Raw genomic sequence first — 21,438 nt, 5'->3', positions numbered from 1 at the left:
AAAAAAGAGTCATCCAACCAGTCTCAGCAGACCAAGTTGGATTCGGAACTTACTCAAGATTCTTTTTGGTACCAAAGAAAACAGGGGACTGGAGACCTATTTTGGACCTCAGCAGACTCGACCAGTTCGTATTGAAAGAGAAGTTCCGAATGGTCACGCTTCAGTCCATTCTTCCCTTCCTAGGGAAAGGTGATTGGATGTGCTTCATAGATCTCAAGGATGCGTACTATCACATAAAGATGAACAGATGCTCCAGAGATCATCTGCACTTCTGGCTGGGAGCCAATCATTATCAGTTTTGAGCCCTGCCCTTTGGTCTCACTACAGCCTCCACAGTGTTCACCAAATGCATGGCAGTGGTCACGGCTCACCTGAGATGTCTAGGATTCCAGGTGTTTCCATACCTAGATGATTGGTTCCTCACGGCTGCCACCAGGCATCAATTGACTCAGGCAACACAATACACTCTGCCATCAATTAGGCATTACAATCAACTTTAAAAAGTCTGCCTTATCGCCATCGCAGCATACCATTTTTATAGGAGCAGAGTCAGATACTTCAACTACCACTCTATGTCTCGCTGTCAAAAGTCTCTCTCTTCTCCACCAAAACATCAGCTCACTGGTGTCAAAGAACAAAGCTACAGCAGCAGAGGTATTGAAGGTGCTAGGTTTGATGGCGGCAGCAATCCTGGCTATACCACTCGCAAGGATGCATATGCAAATTCTTCAATGGCTCCTCTTTGCTCAGTGGTCTTACCAGAAACTACCGATGCACCACATGATTCTCATCATGGATTCTTGTAGGAGAGACCTTCAGTGGTGGTTGACGTCTCTTCATGTCACATTCGGAAGACCCTTTGTCCCCCCCCCTGCCAGTAGCCACTGTGACCACGGACGCTTCCCTGATAGGGTGGCGGGGCATTTTCAGGGAATGACTGCCCAAGGCATATGGACAGATCAAGAATCACATCTGCACATCAATGTTCTAGAGGTGAGAGCGGTGCTTCTGGCGTTGCAGTACTTTCAGGACTCTCTCCCTCTAGGAACTATTGCAATTCAGACGGGCAACATGTCAGTAGTCTGGTACTTGAACAAGCAAGGTGGAACGAAGTCTTACCCCCTTTGTCGAGAAGCCCTCAGGGTCTGGCAATGGGCTGTGTCATCCCAGCATTTTCTGTTAGCAACGCACATCCTGGGGAAATCCAACGTGATAGCGGACAAGCTAAGCAGGGCGATATTGCTCCCTCACGTGTGGTCTCTCAAACAACAGGTTGCGGAGTTGATTTTCCGCAAATGGGGCCAGCCTTGCTGTGACCTTTTTGCCAGCCACATCAATTCAAAATGCAGAAGCTACTTTGCCCTAATACCACCTCCCGGTCATCCCCCGAGAGATGCACTTTTACACGATTGGCCCCTGGGTCTCCTTTATGCTTTTCCACCCTTCCCACTAATACCCAGATTTTTACAGAAAGCAAAATCACTGGGAAGGACTGTTATACTCATAGCCCCCTACTGGCCACGTCAGATTTGGTTTCCATTTCTCCACCATCATTTGTTGGAAGATCCATGGATCCTGGACCCAGTTCTGGACCTTCTGACGCACCCGTCAGGGGACCTTCATCCTTCACTGCAGTCCCTGAAATTGACTGCTTGGCTAATCCACTTCCCCTAATTGCCAGGCTTCATTCAATTTCAGAAGATTCAAGACAAATTTTCTTGTCTTCTCACAAGCCATCTACCAGGAAATTATATGGCAGTAAATGGAAAAGGTTCTCAATATGGGCCAACACGCAGAACATTGACCCTTTCCAAGCTCCGCTATCTTCTATTTTAGAATTTTTGACAAAAATTTTTAAGGAAGGGACAGCAGCTGCTACAGTTTGAGTTCAGTTAGCTGCCATCTCAAATGTTCACCTTTGGTTTGGTGGCTCAAATGTTATGGGCCATAAATTATCTAAGACTTTTCTTAAAGGCGTTCTACATATGAGACCTCCGATCAAAATTCCCTATTCTCCCTGGAATTTAAACCTTATGCTGTCTCAAATTATTCTTCCTCATTTTGAAACAGCATCTTCTTGTGATCTCAAATTTTTATCCTGGAAAACAGTATTTCTTGTGGCCATTACTTCTGCCCGCAGAGTGTCAGAACTTCAAGCATTATCTATCAGACCACCCTACATGATTTTCCATGCTGATAGAGCATCTCTCAGAACAAACCCCTCATTTTTACCTAAAGTCTGTTCTGAGTCAAATATCAATCAGGTCATTGAGCTGCCAGTCTTTTTTCCCAACCACTCTAGCAAATTGGAATACATGCTGCACAAACTTGATGTTCACAGACAGCTCAGATTTTATCTTGTCAGAACTAAGGATATTAGAAAATCAGACCAACTTTTTGTATCCTTCTCTGAAGCAAGAAAAGGCAATCCAGTGGCTAAAACAACCTTATCTAAATGGTTATCCGATTGTATATCCTTTGTTTATGAAAATGCGAGCATGCCATTAACACACAAACCTAAGGCTCATTCTACCAGAGCCATCTCTACGTCTTCTGCTTTTCAATTTAAACTGCCCCTTGACAATATTTGCGCTGCAGCCACTTGATCTAAGCCTCATACCTTTATCACACATTACAAAGTAGATAAGGCTTCCAGGGACAGGTCTTCCTTTGGTTCCATGGTACTGAAAAACGTACTTCCATGAACCACCCAAGCTTGACAGGGCTAGGGACGCTACCCATCAGTGAGAATAAACGGCGAGATTTAACAACTTCACATAAAGAAGTTATGTACTTACCATAACGTTCCATGTGAGTTGTTTATCTCGCCTTTATTCTCACGTCCCTCCCTCCTTCCCCCTCCTGGCTGACAGTTGACTTAGAGGCTAGTACCTCCTAGTTATTCAATATTTCTTCTTCCCCTTTGGGAAATGTTCTTGCTAGAAATACATAAAAGGGTATGTATATATATATATATATATATATATATATATGTCTATACTGTTACTCGCAGCAAACAAGATCTGAGGTAATTCCAGCAGTGCATTGTGGGATAAGGGGCTTGGTCTCGAGCTACTGGCAAACCTTGAGCTTTGCTATCGGCCGTGCCTCGGCTCCGAACCCATCAGTGAGAATAAAGGCGAGATAAACAACTCACATGGAACATTATGGTAAGTACATAACTTCTTTTTTATTGCCTCCTTTTAAACTCTGAATATCTAAACTTCCTTTATTTCAAGTTAATCTGGGTGCTTTGTGCTACAGATTGGTACTGTATTATCTACCTACATACACTGGTTCAGAATTCAGCAAAACCTGGTTCGTAAGATTCTCCCTAATTTATTTATCAGTGATATGACAGCTTGCCCGTGCTAGCATCCTTGCTGCAATATCTTAATTATATTGGTATTCAGACAGTAAATAAGAGAGCTCTCAGAAGTTTGCTAATGGTAATAAAAACCACTACAGCCTGGCATTGTAAGAACATCGATCTACCCCAAAACTGCACAATGAGTTCAGCCGTGATGAACTGCTGATTACTTGGTCAGCATTTGCACTCCATAATCATAAATCACAATAATTTGACTGCTTTCATCCACCTACTTAAAATAGTATTGTCTTAAATCACCTAAGATAAACACAAAGACACACCCTAAACATCTTCCCTGTGAAACCACTTCTCTTCCCCACACCCACCCGATACTTTCTCATTTACAATGAGATTGAGGTTGCTCATTCCTTTAGTAACAATGACATTCAGCTTAGGTATATTGAAGGTTATATCCTAGATGATCATGACTCCATCAGTGCAGCCCACCACAAAAAAATCCCAATGCCATGCTTACCTTATAGTCACTCAGTTTTCTTGCCTGGTCAGGATGAACATGCAATCATTTTACTTACTGTTTTCTATAGGATTTTGACAATAACCTCAACATGATCTTTTCCTAACACTCTTAGGCCCAATTTTCAGTATAGCACCTGTTGATCCCTTCTTCATGAACTATGTCACTGTCATTCTCCAGTTCTGTCAGAAATCATGTCACACACTGATTTCAGGTCAGCTTTTAATACAGAATTAATCAATTTCATAATGTAGATCTTAAAGTGAATGTTCTGTCTCAAAATTATACCTGGAAAGTTATGAGTCTATAATTAGTTTGGTAAGCATTTCCATGTACATTTCCTTAATATTAGCAAATTTGCAATCTAATTTATGAAATATGATCAGTGTGGCTTTACCTCACAAAAATGCACTGTCACTGCATGTAACCTTCCCAAGAGATAATTTCAAGACAGGAAACTTGAAAAATATGACTGACCTCTGAATCCCCCTTTGAGATGAAAATGTATAATGATACCTCCGTGTTTGTTTTGCAAACTCTCGGGATTAAAGTTTTAAAAGTTTTGTTCCCAAAGTGTTAATAATCTGGTGAACATTTTCTCATGTCTGTATAACATTCAACATGTTTGCAGAAAATCTGCAAAATTTCACCTTTGTAGCCTTGCTTCAAAATGTACTACGGTGTTTCTGCATATTTCAATTAAAAAAAAAGCTGTTTGGATCAAAAACATGAAATAATGCGTAGTGACTCCAAGAATCCCTTTTGAGATGAAACTAAGGAATAATACTCCAGTATGTATTATTCACAGGTTACTTAATGCTCACCGACACTTCTCCTTGAAAGCCGTTGGTTAAAGCAGTATAGCTGTCTGAGAACTACTTAAAGAATCAATGAGACTGAACAGGTCCTCTCCTGGTATTGTATTCAATGGATGATGCAAGGTGCCTATTCAGAGAATTCAAGGAAGACTCATTGTAGTTTAAGAAAAGATTAGCATTTTGATTCCTGTAAGCCGACTACTCCAAAACAACATAAGTACAAGTTTATCATTTGCCATAGTGATGGGAAATTGTAACATTATATACCACCAAATTATTAAGAAATAGTTTTCTATGAGTCTAATTGGAGCAGTGTTCTTAAGAGTCTTGTAAGGGAGCTTTTTTCGTTTATGCGATATTTTTAGACAATCGTAAATTAATTTTTGAATATATATTTTTTCTGTGTAATATATGTAGACTATGTTTATCATATTTTATTTTATAAATTTTAATCAGAGGTGTTATAGGGTTTTATACATAAATGGTTGGATGTTTTGGAAAAAGGGGACTTGATCTATGAGTACTCATAAGCTAACTGTGTTATCTTCCTAACTGAGATTAATTGTTTGTGTTTTTTGATTGGCTGTTCTTTAATATAGGATCATAGGAAGTTACTAGGCTATTGGCTCTGAGGTCCTTACAAGCCTAGCCAAGAATTTAGCCCATGTTCCAACAAGTCAGGACCCTACGCCACTGTCCAGCAGGACACAGGTGGAATCCCAGGGGTGTATTTTCTGTTCCCCATCCAGTTATCTGGGTTGCACTTAAAAAGGGTTAATGAGGTAGTTTGCTTTACTATTCCACAAAAGGGGGAGTCTCTGGGACACAAATCTGTTGCATCTGTAAGTCCTATTGATGTCACAGACCAGGTTGAGGTCGTACATGCAGGTTACTCGAGTGGAGCTTGACCTGTGGATATGTAGCAGTCCCATCAGGGCAGGGTCTGAGATTGCTTTGTATGCCAGACAGAGGTCACCACTGGGGAGTCTGTCAGAGACTGAGTAGAGGGACAGAGCTTTTAGCCTATATGCGTAGGGTAGATGTTTGAGGCCCTGGATTCTCCGGGTGAGTAACCTCTGTGGTCTCTCCAGCTGCTGAATGTGCTTTCTGAGGTACATGCCACAAGGGGCATTGTACTCAATAATGGGTCTTATAAGGGAAGAATACAGGGATGTTATGACCACCTTGTCCCTGGATGAGATACCCTTACTAATGAGGTGGGCCATGTAGAAAGCTTTCTGTACAATGGTGGCAATATGGTGATCAAAAGTCAGTTTGCCATCAACCTGGGTGCCCAAGTCTCTCACAACTGATTGTGTACTTAGGACCTTATGTTCAGTGTGATAATTTGTGGGGACATCACTCTCACTGAAAGGGATGATGATGCATTTTGTGGCATTCAGTTTGAGGCCATGTTTCTGGCACCAGTCATTTGTTTGGATGAGACCCTCTTGGAGAATGTCCACGTCACTAGGGGAATTGATACAGCACCCAGCTTGCATTCATCTGCAAACTTGGTCAGCCATAGCCCACTAGATTTAGCCTGCACCTCCAAGATGTATATCCCAAACAGCAGAGGCCCCAAGACTGATCCCTGGGGTACACCACTTGTTACGGGTCTACTACTTGAGGTGGCTTCACCTGGTTTGACTAGTTGGGTTCTATCAATGAGCCAGTTTGCTGCCCATCTGGTAACATATGGATTGATGCCTAGTTGAAAGAGTTTATCTATTATACTTGAGTGGGGAATAGTATTGAAGGATTTGGCCAAGTCAGGGTAGGCAGTGTGCACCATCTTCCCCTCATCTATGGCCTTGGTGACTGTCTCAAAGAAGTCATCCAAATTTAACAGGCATGGCCTCCCCTTGACAAAACCAAACTGTGTGGGATCAAGTGTCTGCAGGTTGCCAATGTCCTTGTTAATGAGGTCCATGATAATCCACTCCATGGCTTGCAGATCAGGCTAGTTAGGCTGATGGGTCTATAATTTCCTGGATTGGTGGACCTCCACCTTTGTGCAAGGGGATGACAGCTGTTCTTCACTCGGCTGGGACAAAGCCGGTACTCAGGCTTTGGTTGAATAGGGTGCCTAATGGTGTTGCAAGTTTCTGCCTGAGTTCATGTAGAATGCAGCCTGAGATATTATCAGGTCCCATGGAGGCTATATTTTTTGCCTTAAAGAGGGCAGTGATGACTTTCTGCCTAGAGATAAGGGGGGGGGCTGTACTGGGGATGTCCTGCTTTACTGATGGGGGGGACAGAGGAGTGAAGTTTTCACTGAACCTGTCTGCCAGCAGGTTGGCTATATCTACAGCATTTGTGTATGTGGTGTCCTTAACCACCAGTTCTGAGCAGATTTGGGTGCTTCCCTTGAGATTGCGGACATATGTGAAGAAGGTCTTATGATTGTCTTTAGTAGATGTGGCCAGTTTGGACTCGAAGTTTGCTTTGGAGGATTTCACTAGTGCTCTTATTTGCTTGTTCAGGCTAAGAAGGGATTGCTTCCAATTAGGCACCTGCTTCTTCTTGGTCCTGGACAGCAAATTTTCCTTTTATTATAGAGTTTATTTATTGTAGATGTCCACTAGACATGTTTACTCTTACTTGAGGAGGAGGATTTCATCCTGTCTGGTATTCCTTATTCAGTGCAGCTATATAAATACTCATATAGTACTTTGGTGTAGGTTTGGACATATGTGCCAGTTCCTATGGAGGGGGCTGTGAAGCTGTTTATACCTTCCCTCAGGAGGTTGTAATCAACTTTGGAGAAATTTTTTTGTTTGACCCTATCTCTGGGGGGTGGTGACTTCGAAAGTGACTGCTTTGTAGTTGGATCTTACCAGGGATGATGACTCTGTAGGGATGCTGCAGTGGCTACTCATGTTGATTATTACCAAGTTCAAGATATTTTCACCTCTTGCGGGGGTGTCAACCAACTGGTCCAAGGCATCTGCATTGACGAAATCAAGGAATCTTTGGGCATTTTTATTTTGGCATGAATATTTATATATATTACATATGTATATAATTTTGCCTGTAACACCTTTGCTCTGATGAAGTCTAAGATTTAGACAAAAGCACTTAGCACGGGTGTATTTTATTTATTAAACATTCTCAGTGATATTTGCATGTTACTCCTTGATCTTTCACAGTGGTCCTTTGTTTTGGAGTTATCTAAAAAGTCTGAACAACCATTTCCTAATAACTAACTTTATACTGACAGCATGAATCTTGGAAGCTAAGTTAACAGTTGTTGAATACATGTCATTGTAACACAGTCTGGATGAGGTACTGGCCTATAGCAGAATACACACTACATGCATACCTATGGGTGATTTTCAGAACACCAGTTCACATACTGGATGTGCTTGGGAGGTTGGAGGAAACCAGAACTCATGAGGGAAATCCATACAGATGCAGACAGGACATTGCAACTCAAAACAGATGGCAGTCCAGCTGACAGCCAGATTAGAACCTATTTCTGTGAGGCAGCAGTGCTAATCACTGTGCCAGTTTACCACCTAATTGGTAAATGAGCATGAGATTTGAGTTTTTTTTTTTTTTGCAGATACATGTAGTGCAATAGTTAGATTGTGAAAAAGAAAACATATCAAACTAGTGCACAAAAACAGCATAGTCAAAACTGGTCTGCTTCTCATCTTTGGATTGGTGCTAATTTTTTGCTTCTGGGAGAGAAGAAGCAAAGGAGCATTGTATCCCAGCAGAGTGACGCTATGGTGAGACCAGCACTAGTAGTAGCAGGCAGTAGCCATTCACACGACTCCCCTCTTTTTATCATTCTTGACAAGCTATTCTTTGTTTTCACTAAGTACTACTTGATTTATTTCTAACTTCAGAATATCTGCCTAAATGCTTCATCCTTAAATTTTCAGGGTCTATGTATTAGTTTCCCCACAAGTGTTTGCCCTACACAGACACATTGAGTGACATTTTTTCTGTAAAAGCATGATTGAAATTTCACCAATATCTAGTAGCACACAGGACATCTAGTTGCAATAACAAGCACTGTCCCCAGAGTTGCAAAACGGATACTCCTGACATTGCTTTATATTCTCACGTCAGCTGTCTAATCAATAAAAGAGGTATCTTTTGCCAAGGATATAAACTTTTTCACTATCTCAGTTACCAGCTTGGTAGATGTGGGCATCCTGAGGCAGTGCAGAAACTGCCTCATGTTTATTGACAACCAGTTAATTCTCAAACTGATAAGGTATGTGAGAGATATATTTATACAATCTCACTGGAGGCAAATTTCTCACATAAAAGTACTCCTAATGTCACTAAGGTTGTCAGTAGTACACACACTGCACCCATCACACACAGTTCAAAGCAGACATAGGACCACATATGCTGAGGCACTTAAATGTAACCTACTGAAACCCCAGAGACCTCCTAGATGAAGTAAACATAACAAATACCCTCAGCAACCCAAATGCACTCTTTCAAAACACCACTGTCATCAATATATGCAGCCACATCTCATGGAGCCTCTACTTCTAAGCCCATAAGGCAAGCCACCACAAAATCCAACATTCTGGTCACTGGAGACGCCATCGTCAGACGCACTGATGTCTCTCTCACCAGGCTGAGTAAGGAGAAAGTCACGGTCAGTTGCTTATCAGGGGCTAGGATTTTCCACATTATGCACGCGCTCAGGTCATTGGACGGCAAGTACCAGTATGCCTTAGCCATAGTCCATGTGGGTGTAAATGACCTGAGACATACCTCCCTTGACTATATGAAGAGACACAATGGAGCTATGGGAATATGTGCTCAGGCTGGTATGACATTGAGCAGCATTTTACCTTTTCCAAGGATGATGCCACAATACAAACAAAAGATGACTGATTTTAATAATTGGCTTAGTTTCTGGTGTAATTCTAGGGTGGTGCAATATTTCTCATCATGGAAGGAGATGATCAACAGATCATGCTGCTTAGCCAGACATGGTCTGCACCTCTCCCCTCTAGACTTTCAAATATTAGCTAAAACATAGTCCTCCCCCATAGTGCCTTTTTTAGGCAACGCCAAACTGAAAGTACTTCCAACATAGCAAATCAAAACCAAGAAAATCTAAAGGTATTATTGCTCAATGCCAGGAGTCTAAACAAAAAACTCCATTCCCCAGAAGCTCTCTTCACCTTAGAGAATCCTGACATCTGTGTGTTCACTAAAACTTAGGTTAAAGCCACAGAGAGCATACCAACAGTGTAAGGTTATAATGCAGTCCACACATTTAGACCAGCAACTACAGAGACAGAGACTAATGGTGGTGGTGTCTCAATTTACATAAAAAATAAATATACCTCAAGGCTGGTCAAACACGAGAATGGACTGGAACTGCTTCATGTTTAAATCACCATAGGCAAAACCCAATACCACTTCTTTGCAAGCTATAGGTCCCCCCCTGTATGACCAGCAAACCCATACCATGTGTTTAAATTTATTAGAAACACTCGTCATCCAACCCAATACCATATTCATGGGCAACTTTAATTACACCACTATTAACTGGGAATCCAATATGGCACCAAACGTACAGCCACAGAGATTCCTGTAAACACAAACTCCTCGGACCAGATTATCAATACACCAACTGGGGTGCAACCATACTGGATCCGGTCCTCACTAATATGGGAATGTGCTGCACTCCCTTACTGTAACGTCTTCTCTGGTAAGGTCAGACCACAAAATGGTCTTCTTTGAAGTAAAAATAAAACCTGGAATATTCAGGAACTACACTAATGCTAACTTCCTGCTATTAAGTGATGACCTGGCAAAATTTCAAGCCCCCATAAACGCTGTGAACACTGCTGCCTGTGCACACCTGTTCAGAGAATCCCTGTACAAGCATGTTAATAACTGCATAGAGGCAGCTGTACCCACCAGGAAAAAGTACAGAACTAACTCAAAAAACAAGCCACCCTGGGGAATTACAAAATCAATAGGCTATATAACAGAAGGAAGAAAATCATGGCAAAAATTAGGAGGTGCAGCACCCAGCAGGATAAAAGCACTCTCATCAAACTGAACAAACAACTCAGTGGATAAATAAAGTCTACCAAAACCAAATTTGAGGTAAATTTGGCCTCCTAGGCCAAGGGCAACCACAAGGCATTCTATAGCAAAACCACTGTCCGAAAAATTCAGCTCCTACCTTTCCCCTCTCTCCCCCTCAATCTTCCCTCAGGAAATACCATCAAATATAACTCCCCCTGCTGTCACTAGGGAACAGGTACTTAATGCTGTCTCTAAGGCCAAGAACACTGCATCAGTGAGCCCAGACAGTATCCCAAGATGTCTTCTAAATAGCATGAAACATGGCCTATCAGGCTCTCTAGAATTGCTGTTTAACTGTAGCCTCCAAAAAGGCTTTGTGCCTCATGAATGTAAAACAGAAACAGTCATCCTTCTGCACAAAGTTGGGCCATCTACAGACCCTGGAAACTACAGACCCATAAGTCTCACTAGTCTTATATGTAAAGCCATGGAAAGAATTATCATAGAAATGATTGATAATGATATAGCAAACCTCCAGACATTGGACCCAAACCAGTTTGATTTTGTCAAGGGCAGGTCATGCCTACTCAGCCTAGTGAACTTCTTTGAGAAGGTCACCAAAACAATAGATGAGGGCAAAATGGTTCACACTGCCTACCTTGACCTGGCCAAGGCATTTGATACAATATCCCACTCGGACATTTTTAACAAATTCAGGAGGTTAGGTACAAACCCATATGTCATCCGGTAGATAGCCATCTGGCTCACAGACAGGACCCAGAAAATAGAATTGGGGGTCCACCTCTACAAAGAGGCCGGTCACAACTGGAATTCGTCAGTGATCAGTCCTTGGGCCGCTCCTTTTTGTCATTTACTTCTCTGAAGTCAAGGCCAATGTTAATGGTCTCTGGCTGACAAAGAATCCCACACTGACACAAATGTTCTCCAGAAAGGGCTGACACAGACAAACAACTGGAGTCAGTGTCATGGACTAAAACTAAATGCCAAGAAATTCATAATAGCATCCTTCGGGACGTCATCCACCCCTGTTAACTATCATATTGACAACACACCCCTTAGAGCTGACTCAGTAGTCAGGGACTTAGGGACACACAGAGACATTAATCTACCCTTTGACCATCATGTGTCTGCAGTAGTAAGGAAATCATTCTATGCTGAGCAAGTTATAAGCAAAGGTATGGTATCTAAGTCCAAGGAAGTCACTGTTCCACTGTATTCGGCATTCATCAGCCCTATCATTGAATACAATGTCCCCCTTCGTATGTACATAACAGGCATATCCAACAGTTGGAATGTTCACAGAAGTTCCTCACTAAAAGAATACAGGGCATAAGTAAAATGCCCTGTGCAGACTACCTCAAGGCCCTGTCAGTATATTCTGTCTTCTACTGGCTTTTGAGGGGAGAACTATGCCTGGCATACAGGGCATTGTCAGACCCCACTCTGATGGAACTCGTGCATATTCACAAAACAAACAGTACCAGAATTACCCATTCTAAACACTTAAACCTTGCCTTTGATATAAATAGGACCTGCTGAAGAAAGAGGTATGTATCCCAGAGACTCCCCCCATCTCTGGAACAGGCTCCCCATCCAGGTGAAGCAGAGTTCCTCCCTAATCCAATTCAAGTACAACTTGGACAATTGGATGGAAACAGGAAATTCATCTGTGGTTTGGCACCCGTGTCTCTAATGGCCACAGGCAACCTGTAAATGGTTCATCTCCCAGGCCCCTGATTGTAAACATTTCATCTCCCAAGCCCCTGCTTACACTTATAGGTATCAGAACTTGTCAGAAATTTAGGATGCATGGCTAAGCTTAAAAAGGCCCTTGTGGTTGTTAGCCTAGTAAACACCTATGAACCTATAAAAACCTAATGTTCTGTTCCTTGTGGAGTGTGATGACCCCCCACTAGACCAGTAATCAAGGAGCCTCAATTCTCACCACTGGCAGCTGTGGGGGGACATTCATGGGGATGCTGACAAGTACATACACACAGTATTTCCAGATGCAGTGTCCCTTAAGAGCACACAGAGTCCACAGGTTGGTTTCTCCCTCTTCTTCCAGATCCCTAATAAGACTCTCCACTAGCACAGCTATAGAGTTGAGTCCTTATCCAGGGTTCCAAGCCAAGTCTTCCAACACTCTCTATGTCCAACCAGTGCTTCATGTCCCTACCCAAGTACCTGACATACACACACACACAGTCACACACACACACATACACACACACACTCTCTTTGAGATTTTTGATTTGCAAACACACACACACACACACACACACACACACACACACACACACACACACCTGGGAAAGGCTGGCACAGGTTTACTAGCTACACTCCCTTTTGCCCAAACTATAAGGTAGTTTTCACTGCCACCATAATTTCTAGAAGCTACCTTAAGGCCCTTAAAAATGGGTGTCCATTCTTACTGTGTAATATTAATATTAATACAAATGGTAGTTTGACCAAGAGCAAAGCTGTTAGGATTGGCCCATACAGTGTCACCTGATAAATATGCAAGTACTCTCAAAACTTAAGTATCTCTACAAAGATCATCCACAGTGAAAGGTTTAAATATATTTAATAATAAATAATAAAAGAACAAGACAATACTAAATATATATTCACAGTGACATCAGAGTTCAAAACCACAGGAAATATTTTAAAATAACATTGCAGTACAGGCTTACACAAATAAAGAAAAACATCTAAACAAAGCTTTACTATATGCCTGACTGCATCTAAGAGAATTATACTGTTCCTAGAAACTTACTTCATTAGAGCAAGGCAGATGTGTGGTGAATGGATCTTGTGGTCAGGTCTGGGACATAATGCAGAATGCTGTGTCTCACTAAGAGACTTCTCAGTTTAATATCTAAAATATTACTGCTGGGATAGCTTGCCGAATGACATAATTTATGGTCATAGCTGGCAGCATTTAGCATCTACCTGTAAAAATATACAGACAAGGGCTTTTCCTCAGATCTTTGGCAGAAGCTGGAAGTCATAACAAATTGCATTCCTTCATGCTTCAAAAGTAGCAATTAGTTCACTCCAAGGACAATACAGAAAGCTTCCTAGTACAGACCTTGTGTCTCTAGTTGCATTAAAAACTTAAGATATAGCCTCTTTATTGCATCCTATAAAGTAATTTAATTTCAGATATTTCTTCAGAGTTTGCTGGACTGAGGTTAACCTCCTGTATCTCAGTTTCCACTGTTAAAATATATACATTTAAACAGTTACACTAGTGCATGTACATTTCTGTTCTCCTCCAGTAGGGCACACTGTGGATACATTTTAAACACAGCACTTTGCAAATACGTTTTCAACATGTCTGTACAAGCAGTTTGATATACACATGAGATACAGCTCTAATACATTTGTAACACAAGCATCTTGTATAAATCGTTTCGATATTCATCAATGACATATAATTATTTACAAAATTCCAGCTAGATGTGCTGACAGTATCTCCTTTCATCACATTTCTTCCTCCCTTTGAAGACTCAAGCTAGTTTCTCAAGTCACCATTTTGAAACGTTGCTAGAGAGGGATGAGCCTGTCTTGGAATACATTACCTTATACCCTGTCTTGAGATCCCAGCTGTCTTGGCATTGCTGACCCCTTTACAGTATTGCACTGTCATATCATATGCCTGCAACCCTAGGCTACACCTAGTAACTTAAGATTTTGCTGGCTGACTCCCTGTAGCCATAGATCCCCCCAGGACTCCTCCTGCCTTCTACTGCAAATACTTAGCACCAGGGCCTCCCTATCATGATAACCGTTCATCATGTTAACATGATACAGTTTGTGCCCCTGCCTCCTGCGTAGCAGTTCTACCATGTAGTCAACATCACTAACCTTCCTTACCACTTTGAAGGGTCCCTCCCAAACTGCCTGCAGCTTGTTATGTTTGACAGGAACAAGAAGCATAACCTGCTGCCCTACAGCATACTAGATCTTTTTCTGCTGTTGGACTTCTGCCAGCTTTGACTGGCCATGCCCATGAGTTCCTTGAGCCTTGTCCTGAGGTTTAGGAGATATGCCACAACAGACTCCTTGTGGGATACACACTCACCCTCCCACTCATCACGAATAAAATCTAGAGGCCCCCTCACCCTATGCCCATACAGCAACTCAAAGGATGGAAAACCTGTGGATTCCTGGGGCACCTCTCTGTCTTAAACTGGTCTGCAAATGTCCATAGCATGGTCTTTAGTGTAGACTTTAACCTCTCCAGCAGACCATATGTCTGGGGGTGGAAGGGGTGATCTTTAGGTGCTTCACCCCACAGCACTTCCAGCAGGTCTGACATGAAATTGGCACCTCTGTCAGTCTGTATTTCTTTTGGGAAACCTACCCTGCTGAAAATCTCTAACAAAGCATTTGCCACCTTTTCTGCCTCAGTGGAGGACAAAGCCACTGCCTCAGGGTATCTGATAGCATAATCTACTACCACTAGGATATACTTCTTTCCTGTGGAACTTGGGGTACTCATATGCCCCACAATATCCTTAGCTACCCTCTGAAATGGCTCCTCAATCACAGGCAAAGGCATCAAAGGAGCTTTGACCTTGTCTCCTGCCTCATCTATTTTTTGGAACTGCTCACAGGTCCTGCAGTGCGTGTTACATCCCTAGAAATCCCAGGACAGTAAAAGTTCTGCATAATACATCTCTTTGTAGACTTTATGCCCATATGACCTACAAAGGGAATGTCATGGGCTATGGCTAGAAGTGCCAGATGGTAGGCACTGGGCACTACTGATTTCTGGATTCTCTCACCCTGTAGCCCCCCCCACACACACACACACCCAGAGGTCCACTCTGTATACAGCAACCCTTTGTCCCAGTGTACAGATTCCCACTTTCCTTGAGAAGTAGGCACCTCCCTGTCTACCTCCCTCAAGCCTTGTAATATAGAGTCAGAGAGCTGAGCCTGTCTCAGCTCTCTCTTTGTAACCCTCCCCAGCTCCACTTCCACAGGATGTCTGGTATCCTGTGAAAGCAGTGCCTCACTGTCAGCCTGGGTACTACTACTCACCTCTGCCTTTGCATTCACTCTCTCCAAGGGAACATCAGTACCCGCTAGGTGTAGCTCACCTTCAGTCTCACTGCTGCAGGGTAGCTCCCTCCCTGAAGTAGCCACCTCACCAGTGCTGGCTTTAAGTGTGCAGTCTGTCTGGGTTCCCCTCAGGCTACCAGACCCACATGCCTGTTTCCAAGCCTGACTGTGTGTACCTGGATTCACACAATGTACTGCATTATCAAAATCATTCCCTATCAGGACATCTGCAGGGATATCCAAAACACACCTACTTGCCTGCTTCCTCTTCCACCTCACAGTCAAGGTGAACCCTAGACAAAAGTACTTGGAATGGGGTCCCTCCTAAAGCTGTGACTGGAGTAGACTACCCAAGCAAGTAGTGCTCCTTTTTAACCATTGCAGGCTTCAGAAGGGTTAGGTCAGAGGCTGTGTCTCTCTTAGCAGTGTCCTGTTTCTCATCTACTAAGAGAGGATATAACTCCAGACAACTTAGTGTTGGGATTCTGCCATTCCCACTTACAAGCTCCCCTGCCTTTTGTTCCCCACCTTGCCTCCATGAATATCTATATGCTACCCCACATAATCTCCCTACACTACAGCTACTCTCTATAAGCTATAATTCACAATAGCCTCCCATTGTTTTGTACCCCTAATAAACTCAAGGAATTAGCATAATTCATAGAATGGTACAGTTCAGTAGCCTAGAAATTAACTGCACAAATTAGTACAACTGTTAAAAAATTTAGACTGTTTCTATTATTGCATTGTGCTAATATGTTAAACTGTTAAAAACTTTGTTTGTAAATATTACTCTTACTGCATTGTACTAATATGTGCACTCTACTAATATATGCTTTTCTATTTCTTTAATTTTACTTAATTTGTGCACATTACATTTCTCTAATAACTTACTGTTATGTTAAATCTGTAATTTGTAATTTTCTGGAGCTTTTCTCCCCAGAACTCCATTGAAAATGGGATCCTCATGGCCTAATGGACTATCCTGGCAAACAAACTATAAATAAATAAAATAAATACATAATACATGGCCCCACTGAAGTAGAACTGTCCATTTTATGAGAGTTGTACATCCTTAAGGCCAGCCTAGTTGTCCTCCTAGTTGCTGGTCTGTGATGCAGCTGTGGTTAAGGCTGCACTAATTTCTCCTTTAATCAGGTTGGCATGCCCCAGTTCTTTGGCTTGGCACATCTCAGCCAACTGTCTCTTTGTCAGCTTGCCATAATCCTCTGCTGACATCCTTGCCCACGCTCCCTATCTAACTAAGCTAACAAAAATATAAATAAAACTATTGTGATATGAAACTCTGAATGTCTACCATGTGGCTGCTTGAGAGTGCAAACACCTTCTTTAGTGACCACTGTTTACAGGCTACAGGAGTTCAATATCCACACCTCTGAATCACAATATGTGATGTGGTAATCCCACCACTGTTCACCAAATGTGATGTGGATATCCCACCACTGCCCACCAAATGTGATGACCCTCCACTTGACCAGGAATCAAGGGTCTCAATCCTCACCACTGGCAGCTGTGGGGGGACATTCATGGGGAAGCTGACAAGTACACATACAGTATTTCCAGATGCAGCTCTCTACATCAGGTCTATATTACAACGTTGAACTTGTATAAGTTTGAACGTTGTAATATCGAACCCAAAAGTCCGAAATCCAAAAATAGCGAAGCCATGGCACATCGATTTTTTTCCCAGGGAAAAAAATCAGTGGGCCATTTTCAGGGCTTTGTATTTCCTCCGCTGTGGTGTGATCTCAGAGTTGGTATATTTAAGTAGGAGGGGTGTGGGGGGCACAGCCCCCCACATTGGGAGTGTGGAGGGTGAAGCCCACCACTTTAGTTTGTTTAAGGTTTCATTTTTTTTTTTGTCACGGAACAGCGATTTGTTTCCCTTGGAAAAAAATCGCTGTTCTGTGTTTTCGTTATTATTGGGTTTTGGACTTTTGGGTTCGATATTACAATGGTCGAACTTATGTTAGTTCGACATTGTAATAGAGACCCTCTACATCAAGTGCAGTTTCCCTTAAGTGCACACAAAGACCACAGTCAGTCTGGGGCTGGTTTCTCCCTCTTCCTCCAGATCCCAAATAAGACTCCCCACTGGCACAGCTAGAGTTGAGTCCTTATGCAGGGCTCCAAGCCAAGTCCTCCAACACTCTCTGTGTCCAACCAGTGCTTCATGTCCCTGCCCAAGTAGCTGACACGCACACACGCACACACACACACACACACACACACACACACACACACACACACTCTTTGAGATTTTTGATTTGCACACACACACACACACACACACACACACACACACACACACACACACACACACACGCACACACACACGCACACACACACACACACACACACACGCACACACACACACACACACACACACACACACACACACACACTGGCACAGGTTTACTAGCTATCCCCCCTTTTGCCCAGACTATAAGGTAGTTTTCACTACCACCAGAACCCTTCTACCAGCTACCTTAAGACCCTTAACAAAGGGTGCCAAAGCTTACTGTGTAATAGTAATATTAATATTAATACAATTGGTAGCTTGACCAAGAGCAAGACTGTTTGGAGTGGCCCACACAGTGTAATGAAATAAATATGCAAGTACTCTCAAAATTTTAATATCTCTACAAAGATCAGCCACAGTGAAAGGTTTAAATATATTTAATAATAAATAATAAAAGGACAAGACAATACTAATATATATTCACATTGACATCAGAGTTCAAAACCACAGGAAATATTTTAAAATAACATTGCAGTACAGGCTCACACAAATAAAGTAAAAAAAACACCTAAACTAAGCTTTACTATATTCCTGACTGTATCTAAGAAATGTATACTGTTCCCTAGAAACTTACTTCATTAGAGCAAGGCAGATGTGTGGTGACTGGATCTTATTGTTGTCAGGTCCAAGAAATAATGCAGAATGCTCTGTCTCACTAAGAAACTTCTCAAATTAATATCTAAAATAGTACTGCTGGGATAACTTGCAGAATGACATAATTTCTGGTCATCTGACTTCTAGTTCCCAGGCAAAACCCCCATTGCTAGAAGCTGGCAGCATTTAGCATCTACCTGTAAAAATATACAGACAAGGGCTTTTCCTCAGATTTGGCAGATAGGGCATGCACATTTCTGTTCTCTTCCAGTAGGGCACACTGTGGATACATTTTAAACACAGCACTTTGCAAATACCTTTGCAACACACATCTGTACAAGCAGTTTGATATACACATGACATATAGCTCTAATACATTTGTAACATAAGCATCTTGTATAAATCATTTTGATATTCATCAAAGACATATGATTATTTACAAAATTCCAGATAGCTGTGCTGGCAGTATCTCCTTTCATCACATGGAGCAACAAAAATAAACACATTTATTGTCAAATATATATGCAGCAGTTTTAGAATGTGTTAATTGGATATGGATATCACTTCCTTATGTAGACTGTATTGTATTTTAAACTACAGCAGTCATCCTGTGGCACTGAATATGGATGCATGCAAATGAGATGCCTTAGTATTTATTTACTATTTGGATACAAATTATTAGGTCTTGCCTTTGTTTCTGCATAAGTTTATTTTGTTCCATTTCATTATTTTATGGTCAATATTTAATGTTAGTGAATGATTCAGATTTAAACTAGAAGAATTTTTCTGTTTTTTTTTTTTTGGAATGGACTCATACATTTCCATACCTCTCAACTGTCTGTACAGATTTTCACATAATGTCCACATGTCCACATTTTGCCTCATCTTTTGGTCTGATCTTCATAAAATTCTTGATTTTTAACCATATCAGTGAAGATTCAAGTCACTAAATAATGACTTACATTTAAGCTTCAGACTTCATATCCTTCAGAAAATACATACAAATACTATTATTCTAGTAACTTTCTAAGTAACTTTCTAAGTTTATGAGAACAATATTTAAAATCTATCCCTGTTTTTGGTCTTTGTCCAGATTTCTTGTGTTAAGAAGTTGAGAGGTATGTACATTTCCCCTGCCATTTAATACAAATGACTCAGAACATGGAATAAACCTGCAGTATTTGGATCGATCTTTGTCATGTCGAAATACTGTATGAGCTTCACTGATCAAAGTTGTACCACACAATTAAGTTTAGAGAATGTCATTTCCATTTACTAATAATTTACTGAATCCATTCCATGTCACCTGTTGCATTGCAATGGTCACATATCAGGACAGTCAATAGTCGATATTGACCATGGTTGTTTTTCCTTGCTACTTTATTTAATGCTACCTTATTGCATAACATATATTCTTCTGTCTACAGTGAGCCCTCTGATCTTTGAAGCCAATTTGTTCCTGTAGTTTTTTCATTATTGCCAACGAGAAAGCAGAATGTGATTTACAAGCAGAATGTCAGATGGCAGGAACCACACCTCTCAAACTAATGATAGCCTATTTGTATTGGACCTAAACTGCCAGCCATTTATAATTTCTGTTTTTTATTTTAGGCTCCCTGGGTTATTGAGAACAAGAGTCCTCCACCTAGCTGGCCTGAAAAGGGCATCGTCAAGTTCCAAGATTACAGTGTGAGGTACAGAGCAGGACTTGATTTAGTACTTAAAGGATTACATCTGAAAGTAAATGGAGGAGAAAAGGTGATGTATTGAACCTTGTCATACTACAATTAACATACATACATGTCCCAATACATTGAGCAAGTTTTTTTTTATTACTGAAATGCATATGACTGCCAAAAAAAACAAATGTAGTTTAAAATATAATATGGAGCACTGTATTGTCAGCCACAGTATGGACACAGCAATGGTGGTGGCATGAATGAAGGAGCCCTAGTGGCCTGCACTGGGAAAGGGGGATAATATCCAACAAAGGGCAGCAGTTTGTGGCATTATCAAGTGTTTATAGCTAACTAGGCCACCCAGGTATATGGTAATAAGTGTGATTTATTAAAAAAAAATAAATATATGCTTCATTACTGTAAGTATACAACACTGTTGAGTGAAAACAGCAGTGTGCTAGGCCATTCCATGAAAATGTCAGGGGCCAAGTCATAGAACCTGTAAGTTATTGGAAGAGGGTGGATACTTTCTACCCCATTGATGGTCAGTTACAGCAGATATGGGTAATTCCTGGATTACCATGCCCTCTCATGAGTTATTACTAAGTTCTAGCATTTACACCAGCATTGGATAGAGCTGTGTAGTAGTTTTAGAAAGATGAAAAACAAGAGAGCAGACGTTTAGAAAAAGGATCTTTAAGGCTGTAATCACAGCAAAAATGTTCAGTGGGACTATACCTCTGAGGCTGCCCCATGAAAAAAGAACTTATGTTCTACGATATCTTACCAGTTGACAAATGAAAATAAAGAAAAACAAAAATATGTTTCATTGCTTGAAAAGTTCTTTTCATTGTGCATATAGTACACATATACTTTTAAGCATACAGTTAGTCAACATGACCGAATGAGGAGGTGTTAGACATGACATGCATCCAGCATCAGCTTTTACTCAAATTCTTTGGAAAAAAAACACTTGACAAACAGACCCTTTTACTGTTAACTCCCACTTAAAGTCACAGACATATTACTCTTATTATTCTTTAAATAAACTTATTGCAAAT

General features: G+C 41.4%; 1 protein-coding gene across 1 annotated transcript in view; it reads left to right on the top strand.

Moving 5' to 3' along the window:
• The window catches only part of ABCC3 (ATP binding cassette subfamily C member 3), a 1,985,081-nt gene that overhangs the window by 1,831,716 nt on the left and 131,927 nt on the right, over positions 1 to 21,438 (top strand). Inside the window, exon 27 of the mRNA XM_044062096.1 lies at positions 20,310 to 20,456. Within this exon, the coding sequence (XP_043918031.1) occupies positions 20,310 to 20,456 (147 nt within the window). The remainder of the gene's footprint in view (positions 1 to 20,309; positions 20,457 to 21,438) is intronic.

Source organism: Protopterus annectens, chromosome 2.part1 (assembly GCF_019279795.1).
Source record: "Protopterus annectens isolate FY-2018-M chromosome 2.part1, PAN1.0, whole genome shotgun sequence".
Classification (NCBI taxonomy): domain Eukaryota; kingdom Metazoa; phylum Chordata; order Ceratodontiformes; family Protopteridae; genus Protopterus; species Protopterus annectens.
The sequence above is the reverse complement of the archived record's forward strand: the minus strand, read 5'-3'. Positions and strand labels throughout refer to the sequence as shown.